Consider the following 14,233-nt stretch of genomic DNA (forward strand, 5'->3'; position numbering starts at 1 on the left):
TGAAAAGCAGGTGTTCCTAATGTTTTATACACTCAGTGTGTGTGGGTGCAGGTATGGGGTTGTATGGGCTAACTATCGAGTTTCCAGACTCATTCTTTAATGAGAAAGTGAGATACGAAAAGTGATGAGGAAATGGGAGAGGTGTTGTACGGAGGAGAGTAACTGTTCTGACCTTCTACTACAGCCAGCGGGAAGTGGAGATTGTCCGTCTGACTGTTGAGGCAGCACTGGGTAGGGTAGAAGGTTGACGGGACAACCCCACGGTTGGCGGCGGCAACCACCTGTTCCTCGAGGTCCTGCCACACGGCAGCTAGGTCCTGGTCAAACTCCTGGTCCAAGGACACATGGGTGGCAGCCTGCTTCTCACCTGATCAATAACCAATATCACAAGAAATAAAATTGATCAAGCAATCAGGTCATTATGGATCAAACAAGCACTATCCAGTAGAACATAGATTTCTGCCTGGGAAATTAAATATATTAATAACAACTTGACAAGGACATTGTGGATCAAAACAATTACTGTGTGAGTAGGTTGGTGCAAAAGGGATACATACACTACCCTCCGTATGCATTTGCAGTGAAGCTAAAATATTCAATTTGGCTCTATACTGCAGCATTTTGGAAGTTAATGGTGAATAACGTATTGTGTCAAAAAATAATGCTCATCACCCCTGTTATTGGTAATGGTGATAGGTTATCGTGTTGTTCAAGCCTCTAATCCTCATTGGGGCGGCAGGGTAGCCTCGTGGTTAGAGTGTTGGACCAGTAACCATAAGGTTGCAAGTTCAAACCCCCGAGCTGACAAGGTACAAATCTGTCGTTCTGCCCCTGAACAGGCAGTTAACCCATTGTTCCTAGGCCGTCATTGAAAATAAGTTGTTCTTAACTGACATGCCCAGTTAAATAAAGGTAAAATAAATACAATTATTAAATTACATTATCAGGATTAATTTAGAAGTGTTCAGAAATATCTTATCTACTCAACTAAAGTTATCATTCACCATTATTTTTCTATTGGGCAAAACATAACCAAAACAAATCTATTCAACAAGTGTGTAGTCACAAGCTTGACGTAGTCATTGCGTGCTAGGAATATGGGACCAAATAATAAATGTTTTAAAGTAGTCATACACCAAGAGATGAAGATTAACCAAAACCCGATTGCAAAATAATGCTTTTTGGGGTATTCATTGATGAAAATACCAGGTGATGTAAATACATTTGAAGGGTCATGCTCATCTGTCTATGGGTTCATTTGAATAATTTCGTAGAATTAAATTGGTGTTAAATTCGTTATGAATCTTAGTTATCACACACAGCATACAGATAGAGCCTTTTAAGCAGAAAATCTGTCAGGCAGCACTTTTATAAGCCAATCATTGTGCAACAATTCTAAATGCAATGTTCGGCTAAAAATATTTTTGGGGTTGCCATTAAAAATAGCTAATATTTAAATTTCTCAACTGGTAATCGAAGCACGATTCCCATTAGCCATTCAAATGCATAGGCAACGGAAGGCAGGGTTCATCAATGCATCACACACCACTTTGCAATGAGCTGGAGGCAGTATGGATCTTGAAAACATATACAGTGGGGAGAACAAGTATTTGATACACTGCTGATTTTGCAGGTTTTCCTACTTACAAAGCATGTAGAGGTCTGTAATTTTTATCATAGGTACACTTCAACTGCGAGAGACGGAATCTAATACAAAAATCCAGAAAATCAAAATGTATGATTTTTAAGTATCCCCAAAGAATGATGTTTCCACCTCCATACTTCAAGGTTCGGATGGTGTACTTGGGGTTGTACTCATCCTTCTTCCTCCAAACACAGCGAGTGGAGTTTAGACCAAAAAAGCTCTATTTTTGTCTCATTAGACCACATGACCTTCTCCCATTCCTCCTCTGGATCATCCAGATGGTCATTGGAAAACTGCAGACGGGCCTAGACATGCGCTGGCTTGAGCAGGGGGACTTTGCGTGCGCTGCAGGATTTTAATCCATGACGGCGTAGTGTTTTTTTAATGGTTCTTTGAGACTGTGGTCCCAGCTGTCTTCAGGTAATTGACTAGGTCCTGCTGTGTAGTTCTGGGCTGATCCCTCACCTTCCTCATGATCATTGATGCCCCACGAGGTGAGATCTTGCATTGAACCCCAGACCGAGGGTGATTGACCGTCATCTTGAACTTCTTCCATTTTCTAATAATTGCGCCAACAGTTGTTGCCTTCTCACCAAGCTGCTTGCCTGTAGCTCATCCCAGCCTTGTGCAGGTCTACAATTTTATCCCTGATGTCCTTACACAGCTCTCTGGTCTTGGCCAGGTTGGAGTCTGTTTGATTGAGTGTGTGGACAGGTGTCTTTTATATAGGTAACGAGTTCAAACAGGTGCAGTTAATACAGGTAATGAGTGTAGAACAGGAGGGCTTCTTAAAGAAAAACTAACTGGTCTGTGAGAGCCGGAATTCTTACTGGTTGGTAGGTGATCAAATACTTATGTCATGCAATAAAATGCTAATTAATTACTTAAAAATCATACATTTTGATTTTCTGGATTTTTGTTTTAGATTCCATCTCTCACAGTTGAAGTCTACCTATGATAAAAATTACATACCTCTACATGCTTTGTAAGTAGGAAAACCTGCAAAATCGTCAGTGTATCAAATACTTGTTCTCCCCACTGTATACACACAGTTATTTAGCAGCTTTAAATATGTGACTGGGGAGCAATGCTTGGCGGTGAAATTTGTGTGTGTGTCAGTCTTACCCTCTGCCAGGCGGCGTTCGTGGCCGAAGTAGACCCTGGTAGCAGAGCTGTTGATGCAGGGTAGGGGCAGCTGGGGTAGTGCCACCTCACACACCCCTGGCACATTCTGGAGGAACAGGTAGAGTAAGGACATACTGTTAACAAACACTGAAGCCGAACATCACACACACACACTAAAATATAGCCTGTGCAAGACTCACTAACGGACTCTGCATGCCGAGTTAGTGTTATAATAATCAGACTTAAAATTGGGTTCAGCTCGCACACACACAGCTTCCTCACTGGTGGAGGGTAAGAACACACGCGCACACAAGCACTTCTGACTCATCCAGACCAAGCTCAGCATATTTCCGATTCCTAAAAGCACACACTAGAATTCTACTAGAAGTAACTTATTTTAATAACCAAACTCTTAAATGACATTGAGATTCTGGGGCTGACGCATAGGCTTAAAGTTCTTTGATGTATTAATCAGAGAGCAGTACTAATATAACAGGTTTGTATAGGACAAGTTCTGTAGTGTGTGTGTGTGTGTTCACATACTTGAGATGAATTGTCAGATTTCAGGTGAATGTTTCTTCAGAAACAGTGGGACAGAGTGTGACTCTCTAAGGAAGGCTCCCTGAGGTTGTATTGCGGTTATGTATAGGTTGTGTTGTCATCTTTTCATGTCTATGAGGAAGGCACCCTGCTAACAATGTGTTAAGGTTGTTTTAAGGTTGTGACAGGGTTGTAATTAACATTGTGAGTGTTACCCTGTAGACATAGAGGTACTCCCGGAGGAAGGCTCCCTGCTGTGTGGCGGTCTGCTGGCTGTCGTTGGTGAGGATGTGTCTGAAGGCTAAGACAGCGTTCTCTGGTTGGCGCAGCGTAAAGGACTGGCGGCCGATAGTGAAGTTGATATGGTCCTCAGCCAGGGACCAGCCTTTACCCTTATACACCTGCATGGCCTGGCAGTAACACCGCAACGCATGACGCTTCTACAGCGAGTGAGAGAGAGGTGGCATGTGGGGGGACAAAGACAGGGAGGGGGAAATGGGAGAGTGGGATAGAGAGGGTGGGGAAGAGGGAACAAGGTACAGGTAGAGAGGGAGAGCAAGAAGATGGAACACAAAGAAGAAAATGACAGAACAGAGGGGAAAACGAGAGGGAAAGAGTACAATCAGTCAAAAGTTATAAATGGAATGCTCTAACGGTTCTAGAACTTCATTCACATCATGCTGCTCTGAACATAGAAGACAACAAGTCTTAAACCTCTTTGACCCACCTAGCTACCTGTAAATCACCGGTCTATCTCAGATCACCTTGTTCTGTTCATCTGATGATCAAACGTTTTTAAAATTAGTCATAAATGTCAGCAAACATGAATAACCTAGTTCTGTTTTTAAAAGGCCTGGCTGTGGTTAACACACACACACACACACACACGCATGCACAAACAAATATGCACGAACACAGGTTGTGTTCCACTTACCTGTCCTGCCTTGCTGAAGCGGTGTCCTGCCAGGATCATGTGGAAGGCAAACTTCCTAACCATGGGGTTTCGCATGTTAATGAAGCAGTGGGCTGCTTGCTCCAATAGGAGGGCAGAACACAGATCAGAATCCTGAGATTGAGACACACAGGTTAGCTAATACCATGGACATATCACACATACACATTAATTTAACCTTTATTTGTACAGAGAGACCTGTTCAAGACAGTGGCAGGCAGCAACATTAAAGGTTTCACACATAAATACAGTGTAATTCGGAAGTTCACATACACCTTAGCCAAATACATTTAAACTCAGTATTTCACATTTCCTGACATTTAATCCTAGCAAAAATCCCTGTCTCAGGTCAGTTATGATCACCACTTCATTTTAAGAATGTGAAATGTCAGAATAATTGTAGAGAGAATGATTTATTTCAGCTTTTATTGATTTCATCACATTCCCAGTGGGTCAGAAGTTTACATACACACAATTAGTATTCGGTAGCATTGCCTTTAAATTGTTTAACTTGGGTCAAATGTGTCGGGTAGCCTTCCACAAGCTTCCCACAATAAGTTGGGTGAATTTTGGCCCATTCCTCCTGACAGAGCTGGTGTAACTGAGTCAGGTTTGTAGGCCTCCTTGCTCGCACACGCTTTTTCAGTTCAGCCCGACAGATTTTCTATAAGATTGGAGGTCAGGGCTTTGTGATGGCCACTCCAGTACCTTGACTTGTTGTCCTGAAGCCATTTTGCCACAACTTTGGAAGTATGCTCATTGTCCATTTGGAAGACCCATTTGCGACCAAGCTTTAACTTCCTGACTGATGTCTTGAAATGTTGCTTCAATATATCCACATAATTTTCTTCCTCATGATGTCATCTATTTTGTGAAGTGCACCCCCACAACATGATACTGCCACCCCCGTGCTTCACTGTTGGGATGGTGTTCTTCGGCTTGCAAGCCTCCACCTTTTTCCTCCATAACGATGGTTATTATGGCCAAACAGTTCTATTTTTGTTTCATCAGACCAGAGGACATTTCTCCAAAAAGTACGATCTTTGTCCCCATGTGCAGTTGCAAATCGTAATCTGCTTTTTTATGGCGGTTTTGGAGCAGTGGCTTCTTCCTTGCTGTGGATATAGATACTTTTGTACCCGTTTCCTCCAGCATCTTCACAAGGTCCTTTGCTGTTGTTCTGGGATTGATTTGCACTTTTCGCATCAAAGTATATTCAACTCGAGGAGACAGAACATGTCTCCTTCCTTTCCCTCTGAGGTCTTGGCTGATTTCTTTTGATTTTCCCATGATGTCAAGCAAAGAGACACTGAGTTTGAAGGTAGGCCTTGAAATACATCCACAGGTACAACTCCAATTGACTCAAATTATGTCAATTAGCCTATCAGAAGCTTTTCAAGCCATGACATTTTCTGGAATTTTCAAAGCTGTTTAAAGGCACAGTCAACTTAGTGTATGTAAACGTCTGACCCACTGGAATAGTATACAGTGAATTATAAGTTAAATAATCTGTCTGTAAACAATTGTTGGAAAAATTACTTGTGTCATTCACAAAGTAGATGTCCTAAACGACTTGCCAAAACTATAGTTTGTTAACAAGAAATTTGTGGAGTGGTTAAAAAAATGAGTTAAGTGTGTGTAAACTTCCGACTTCAACTGTAAATGATACACACAACATTCAATAATCTGACTTCCACAGAAATGCACAGAGCCAAAGGTCTATCTGCAGAATAAAAACATAGAACCTGTGGTCCAAATGAGAAGTAGTGTGTTCTTCTCACCTCACTGGTCATCTTGATGAGGAGGGTAGCAGCATCAGAGTACTTGGCCTGACTCTTCAGTACCTCAGCACTGAACAGAGCACAACGCTCAGCTAGGACCTTGTTCCTGTGGGGTGGGACATTTATAAAACATTCATACACACTACCACAGGAGTTGGAGAGCCAGTGCATTGTAGTTGTGTGTTTTGTGACTTGTATGCGGCTGTTGAGCTATGAGGCTGGGTATTTTAGCTTCCTGGATATTGTTAATCAATGTGTGTTTTTGTGACAACACATGCAGCTGTGTGTGTCAATGCCGTACTTGCACACATCTCTGTAGGTCTGAATTGCCGTGTCCATATAGTGTGCTGGATACGGCCGTGGAGCCCCACCCTGGAGAAACGCAGACACTGCTGCCATCTCCTACAGACAGACCGACAGAGAGCGAGAGAGAAACAGAGAGATAACGAGAAAGAGGGTGCAGCAATATGAGAGGAGAATGACAACCATTTAAAATATATCCATTTCGCATATATTCAAATAACAATTAGTGTTGAGTGTCATAAGTGGTAATATGGTTGGTGTGTGGAGGATAGGAATGGACACGTCACAGCTCCAGACCACATCAGACTGTCAAAAATATTCTGGCTATTAGAGTCTCAAACACACGCACCTGTACGAGTTTCAAACACAAACAGGTCTGCTGTTAATATGGGGGAGATCAGGTCTGAGAAAAGGTGTGTGTGGTAGTGTCTGGAACAACTGTACGTCATCTCTGATGTTACACCTATCTTGGGATAGTGTATGACCCAGAGGCTCACTCCCCTCAGGACTTTACAATTGATTTATGCCACAGAATGAGTTGGTGTTTCTGTATTGTGAAGGACCAGGGACGAGATCTTCAGGGGCTAACTCTGTAGAATAAGAAAGGTCTTCATAACAAATGCCATCTGGCTGGGGGATACTGCTTTCTCATATATCAAGTATCACATTGTGACCCATTCCATACATCTGTTGTTTATCATGTAGACTAAGAAGGTGCATCTTCGCTATAAAATATATTTTACATTCTTTGTATGTCAGAGCTGCTCGCTGTTGAGTCAACCAGCCTCATTATTGCAGAGCAATTACTCTATGCCTCATTATAAATAAGTTGTGAATAAAGTAATATCCTGATCAGTGATTGACCTCGTCTCTCCTTCTTATTGATTAGAATTTCCACAACAGTGTGTGTGTGTGTGTGTGTGCGCCACATCTCTCTCTCCCTTTGTGTGTGTGTGTTCTCACCAGAGCCCCAGCGGCATAGAGCATGGCCTGGTCAGATAAGAAGTCCTTCTTGGCCATGTGGTAGCAGCTGTAGGCCAGCTCATAGTGCTGAACCAGGAAACACAGGTCAGCCATCTTCCTGATTTGCAGCTCAGGGGCTTCTGGATGATAGCTGATGACATCACACAGGGCAGAGGTCAGAGGTCATATACTCAGCTGAGGTATAGGTGGAGGCGTTAGAAAACACCATCCAAAGTCATACTCAAATGGCACCCTATTCTCCCATTGACAGCAATACATTTGACCAGGGCCAACAAAGCTCTGGTCAAAAGTAGTGCACTATAGTGAATAGGGTGCCATTTGGGACACATCCAAACTGTGCAGTGCATTCGGTAAGCATTCAGACCCCCTAACTTTTTTCACGTTGGTACATTACAGCCTTATTCTAAAATTGATTAAATAAAAAAAATCCTCAATCTACACACAAAACCCCATAATGACATAATGGGATAATAAAAAAATTAAAATATGTCAACACACATCACGACAAGAGACACCACAACAAGAGAGACCTAAGACAACATAGAAAGGCAGCAACACATGACAACATGGTACCAGCACAAAAGATGGTACAAACATTATTGACACGGACAACAGCACAAAGGCAGGAATATGGAGACAACAATACATCACGCAAAGCAGCCACAACTGTCAGTAAGAGTGTCCATGATTGAGTCTTTGAATGAAGAGATGGAGATAAAACAGTCCAGTTTGAGTGTTTTTTTGCAGTTCGTTCCAGTCGCAAGCTGCAGCGAACTGAAAAGAGGAGAGACCCAGGGATGTGTGTGCGTTGAGGACCTTTAACCAAAAGTGAACGGCAGAACAGGTGTTGTATGTGGACGATGAGGACTGGAGTAGGTATCTCAGAGGGAGAGGAGGAAGGGGACAGAAGAGGAGAAGGAGGGTGATGAACTTACAGAAGGCCGGAAGTGTTCTTCAGCTCAGCGATACTCTTCTCTGGAACTTTCCCTCCTCCAAACAACTTCTTAGTGACTGAGAACAGAGAGCGACTCAAGCCTTTCCTGGAGACCAGCTACAGGCGGAGGGGAAGGAGGGAGAGAGAGGGAATGAGATTAGATCATTAGAATGCCTAAGGCCATATAATAGATTGTGTCCATCTATCATTAAATCAGTCCTTCCAGGATTTCACTGCTATTTTTGTGTCAATACACCCTGACCGATTAATCAATACACCAACTGACAGGAAGTACATATGCTTAGATATGGCAGTAGTCAGTCGACAGTTACCAAAAATATGACAATACAAGACAACACAGTGGTAAACCGTGGTAGCTGAGAGGTCTCATGGTCATCTTGTGTGTCTGTGTGTGTGTCTACCTGGTCATTGAGCTGTCTGATGTTCTTCTCTATGTGAGGTAGTAGTCCCCTGAAGGTAAATTCCTGGATGAATAGTCTTAGGCGGTTGTGGTCGTTCAGCGTAAGACATGCTCCATGGCTGGTGCCCGCCGCCACTCCTGTGTAAACTGTCGTAGTCTTGGTTTCCGCGGCGACGGACCTGAGGGAGTCCAGGCTACCGGGCATGTCAATGGCAGTCTCCAGCTGGAGAGGGTGGGTGTTGTCCAGACTGTTTACAGAGACTCCGTCTGATAAAGAAAACATTATCAACAACACACAATGTCAACAATGTAAAGGTGTGTGTCCAGACTGTTGGGAGATTCCATCTGGATAAAGAAAGTATTGTCAAGAACCTAGGCACACTTCAAATGAGGGTGTGTGTCCAGACTTCATGGAATCTACATCTGAATAAACAATACATTGTCAACCCAGGCATGATTCAGATGGATTAGTAATGAGCATATAGTTTCTCCATCTGGGTTAAATAATTAAACTCAACTACAGCAGTGTCTTTCTTGATCCTTCATCAATCTTTCATTAAGGGGGCCTGGCGCTGATAGGGATGCACAACAGAGGTGGGGAAGAAGTTTCACATATCCAAAAATGTATACATACATGGAGGTGGGGAAGAAGTGTATATATACATATATATATAAATATATAACTAAATAAAAACACACAGCTCAAAAAAATAAAGGGAACACTTAAACAACAATGTAACTTCAAGTCAATCACACTTCTGTGTGATCAAACTGTCCACTTAGGAAACAACACAGATTGACAATAAATGTTGCATGCTGTTGTGCAAATGGAATAGACAACAGGTGGAAAATATAGGCAATTAGCAAGACACACCCAATAAAGGAGTGGTTCTGCAGCTGGTGACCACAGACCACTTCTCAGTTCCTATGCTTCCTGGCTGATGTTTTGGTCACTTTTGAATGCTGGCGGTGCATTCACTCGTGGTAGCATGACACGGAGTCTACAACCCACACAAGTGGCTCAGGTAGTGCAGGTCATCCAGGATGGAACATCCATGCGAGCTGTGGCAAGAAGGTTTACTGTGTCTGTCAGCGTAGTGTCCAGAGCATGGAGGTGCTACCAGGAGACAGGCCAGTACATCAGGAGACGTGGAGGAGGCCGTAGGAGGGCAACAACCCAGCAGCAGGACCACTACCTCTGCCTTTGTACAAGGAGGAGCACTGCCAGAGCCCTGCAAAATGACCTCCAGCAGGCCACAAATGTGCATGTGTCTACTCAAACGGTCAGAAACAGACTCCATGAGGGTGGTATGATGGCCCGACATCCACAGGTGGGGGTTGTGCTTACAGCCCAGCACCGTGCAGTACGTTTGGCATTTGCCAGAGAACACCAAGATTGGCAAATTCGCCATTGGCGCCCTGTGCTCTTCACAGAAGAAAGCAGGTTCACACTGAGCACGTGACAGAGTCTGGAGACGCCGTGGAGAACGCTCTGCTGCCTGCAACATCCTCCAGCATGACCGGTTTGGCGGTGGGTCAGTCATGGTGTGGGGTGGCATTTATTTGGGGGGGATTGCACAGCCCTCCATGTGCTCGCCAGAGGTAGCCTGACTGACATTAGGTACCGAGATGAGATCCTCAGACCCCTTGTGAGACCATATGCTGGTGCGGTTGGCCCTGGGTTCCTCCTAATGCAAGACAATGCTAGACCTCATGTGGCTGAGTATGTCAGCAGTTCCTGCAAGAGGAAGGCATTGATGCTATGGACTGGCCCGCCCGTTCCCCAGACCTGAATCCAATTGAGCACATCATGTCTCACTCCATCCACCAACGCCACGTTGCCCCACAGACTGTCCAGGAGTTGGCGGATGCTTTAGTCCAGGTCTGGGAGGAGATCCCTAAGGAGACCATCCGCCACCTCATCAGGAGCATGCCCAGGCGTTGTAGAGAGGTCATACAGGCACATGGAGGTCACACACACACTACCGAGCCTCATTTTGACTTCTTGGATCAGCCTGTAGTGTGGTTTTCCACTTTAATTTTGTGTGTCACTCCAAATCCAGACCTCCATGGGTTGATAAATTTGATTTCCATTGATAATTTTTGGGTGATTAAAATTATCAGCACATTCAACTATGTAAAGAAAAAAGTATAAGAATATTTCATTCATTCAGATCTAGGATGTGTTATTTTAGTGTTCCCTTTATTTTTTTGAGCAGTATATATACACACACACACGGAGGTGTGTGTGTGTGTGTATGTATATAGTGGGGAGAACAAGTATTTGATAACCTGCAAAATCGGCAGTGTTTCGTACTTACAAAGCATGTAGAGGTATGTAATTATTATCATAGGTACACTTCAACTGTGAGAGACGGAATCTAAAACAAAAATAGAGAAAATCACATTGTATGATTTTAATTAATCAATTAATTTGCATTTTATTGCATGACATAAGTATTTGATCACCTACCAACCAGTAAGAATTCCGGCTCTCACAGACCAGTTAGTTTTTCTTTAAGAAGCCCTCCTGTTCTCCACTCATTACCTGTATTAATTGCACCTGTATAAAAGACACCTGTCCACACACTCAATCAAACAGACACCAACCTCTCCACAATGGCCAAGACCAGAGAGCTGTGTAAGGACATCAGGAATAAAATTGTAGACCTGCACAAGGCTGGGATGGGCTACAGGACAATAGGCAAGCAGCTTGGTGAGAAGGCAACAACTGTTGGCGCAATTATTAGAAAATGGAAGAAGTTCAAGATGACGGTCAATCACCCTCGGTCTGGGGCTCTATGCAAGATCTCACCTCGTGGGGCATCAATGATCATGAGAAAGGTCTGGGATCAGCCCAGAACTACACAGCAGGACCTGGTCAATGACCTGAAGAGAGCTGGGACCACAGTCTCAAAGAAAACCATTAGTAACACACTACGCCGTCATGGATTAAAATCCTGCAGCGCACGCAAGGTCCCCCTGCTCAAGCCAGCGCATGTCCAGGCCCGTCAGAAGTTTGCCCAATGACCATCAATGATCCAGAGGAGGAATGGGAGGAGGTCATGTGGTCTGATGAGACAAAAATAGAGCTTTTTGGTCTAAACTCCACTCGCTGTGTTTGGAGGAAGAAGGATGAGTACAACCCCAAGAACACCATCCCAACCGTGAAGCATAGAAGTAGAAACATCATTCTTTGGGGATGCTTTTCTGCAAAGGGGACAGGACGACTACACCGTATTGAGGGGAGGATGGATGGGGCCATGTATCGCGAGATCTTGGCCAACAACCTCCTTCCCTCAGTAAGAGCATTGAAGATGGGTCGTGGCTGGGTCTTCCAGCATGACAACGACCCGAAACACACAGCCAGGGCAACTAAGGAGTGGCTCCGTAAGAAGCATCTCAAGGTCCTGGAGTAGCCTAGCCAGTCTCCAGACCTGAACCCAATAGAAAATCTTTGGAGGGAGCTGAAAGTCCGTATTGCCCAGCGACAGCCCCAAAACCTGAAGGATCTGGAGAAGGTCTGTATGAAGGAGTGGGACAAAATCCCCGCTGCAGTGTGTGCAAACCTGGTCAAGAACTACAGGAAACGTATGATCTCTGTAATTGCAAACAAAGGTTTCTGTACCAAATATTAAGTTCTGCTTTTCTGATGTATCAAATACTTGTCATGCAATAAAATGCAAATTATTTACTTAATCATACAATGTGATTTTCGTTTTAGATTCCATCTCTCACAGTTGAAGTGTACCTATGATAAAAAATTACAGACCTCTACATGCTTTGTAAGTAGGAAAACCTGCAAAATCAGCAGTGTATCAAATACTTGTTCTCCCCACTGCGTGTGTGTGATATATAGACACACACACCTGTGTGTTCTGCTCTGTACTTTGCCTGGGTCTGCCGGGAATCACGATCCATCATTGCCAAGTAGAGTAACACCAATCTAATTTCCCTCTCGGCTTAAACTCAATAAGATATTTCAGGAAACGTTGAACATCGGCATGGGACATTTTTAATGTGGATGGGACTATACCACAGTCTTCAACTTGGCTACACCACCCAGAAACACATTTGTAAGTATCCAGGGAACACAGTCCTTCATCGGCCTTGCCCTCTGACATACCTCGGAGGAATCCCCTTACTAGGGAAACACCACTGCCAGTGTTATCAATTCGTTTCAATTAAGGGTTTTTACCCAGATAAAAGTGCTCATATTCAGTCAAAATTGCATTCCCCTCACCCTCATTGCTGGATGACTCAGCAAATTCATCCCTGTTTGTTTAAGTCTCCCCGACGTAGACTTGCTCCATCGGTTCCAAACGTGGTTCACTGGGCTGCCCTGATGTCTTGCGGTAGAATCCTAGCTAGATTTATCCCATTCGATAGTCCCAAACTTAAGGGCATGGGCAGACATGAAATGTTTGTCTATCCGCACGATATTCTGCTTGGAACAGAGCCCACCACGTTTTTTCCTGTTATTCATAGCTTCTTTTTCCTGCCTTCCCGCACTTCCCTTTGTTTACTCCAACGGCCGCCAACGAAGTAACCCTAACTAGGCAAGTCAGTTAAGAACAAATTCTTATTTACAAAGACCGCCTAGGAACGGTGGGTTAACTGCCTTGTTAAGGGGCAGAACAACATTTTTACCTTGTCAGCTTGGAGATTCGATCTTGCAAGCTTTCGGTTACTTGTCCGACGCTCTATCCACAAGGCTAACTGCCGCCCCAGGAGTGACTAATGATTTAAATCTTCAGCTCTTGAGTATTTCTATGTGGCTAAGCTCACCATTCTCTGCTGAGTCATGTCCGTCCATCTCTGGTGCTCCGTCCATCTCGGGTGCTCCTCCTATGTTGTTCTCTACAGCCGTGTTGTTCACCACTACAGGGGTTTGGGCTGGCTCCTCAGACTGATCCTAGAACAGCCAGGGGCAAACATGACAATATATGGGTCATGATCAATAGGCACGAAACTGAAGATAGTAGAGCCTGACCGATATGGGATTTTTAGATCCAATACTGATACCGATGTTAGGGAGGCAATAGTCAACGATTAACGAGATTTTTGCCAAAATACAGTACCAGTCAAAAGTTGACACCTTCTCATTCCAGGGTTAATCTTTATTTTTTCTATTTTCTACATTGTAGAATAATAGTGAAGACATCAAAACGATGAAATAACAAATGGAATCATGTAGTAACCCTCCCCCCAAAAATTGTTAATTCAAAACATTTTTATATTCGAGATTCTTCAAAGTAGCCACCCTTTGCCTTGACAGCATTGTACACTCTTGGCATTCTCTCAACCAACTTCATTAGGTAGTCACCTGAATGCAATTCAATTAACAGGTGTGCCTTGTTAAAAGTTCATTTGTGGAGTTTCTTTCCATGGTAAACAGAAGATAAAACTATTTGGTAAAAGACCAAGTCCATATTATGGCAAAAATAGCTCAAATATGCCAAGTTTTCCGGATTGATTGACCTTCAAGAACTTTGAAAGTCTCTTAAAGCACTGTCGCAAAAACAATCAAGCGCTATGGTGAAAATGG

General features: G+C 43.7%; 1 protein-coding gene across 3 annotated transcripts in view; it reads right to left on the minus strand.

Annotated features, from left to right (window-relative positions):
• trappc8 (trafficking protein particle complex subunit 8) overlaps nt 1–14,233 on the minus strand; it is a 74,818-nt gene that overhangs the window by 37,780 nt on the left and 22,805 nt on the right. For all 3 annotated transcript variants that reach the window (XM_024422211.2, XM_024422210.2, XM_042322314.1), the window contains 10 exons: nt 13,474–13,600; nt 8,687–8,952; nt 8,266–8,381; nt 7,310–7,460; nt 6,345–6,445; nt 6,044–6,149; nt 4,245–4,376; nt 3,526–3,750; nt 2,771–2,876; nt 173–367 (listed from right to left, as the gene is read on the minus strand). In XM_024422211.2, coding sequence (XP_024277979.1) covers nt 173–367; nt 2,771–2,876; nt 3,526–3,750; nt 4,245–4,376; nt 6,044–6,149; nt 6,345–6,445; nt 7,310–7,460; nt 8,266–8,381; nt 8,687–8,952; nt 13,474–13,600 — 1,525 coding nt within the window. The remainder of the gene's footprint in view (nt 1–172; nt 368–2,770; nt 2,877–3,525; nt 3,751–4,244; nt 4,377–6,043; nt 6,150–6,344; nt 6,446–7,309; nt 7,461–8,265; nt 8,382–8,686; nt 8,953–13,473; nt 13,601–14,233) is intronic.

The sequence above is a fragment of the Oncorhynchus tshawytscha genome, linkage group LG05 (genome assembly GCF_018296145.1).
Source record: "Oncorhynchus tshawytscha isolate Ot180627B linkage group LG05, Otsh_v2.0, whole genome shotgun sequence".
NCBI lineage: Eukaryota > Metazoa > Chordata > Actinopteri > Salmoniformes > Salmonidae > Oncorhynchus > Oncorhynchus tshawytscha.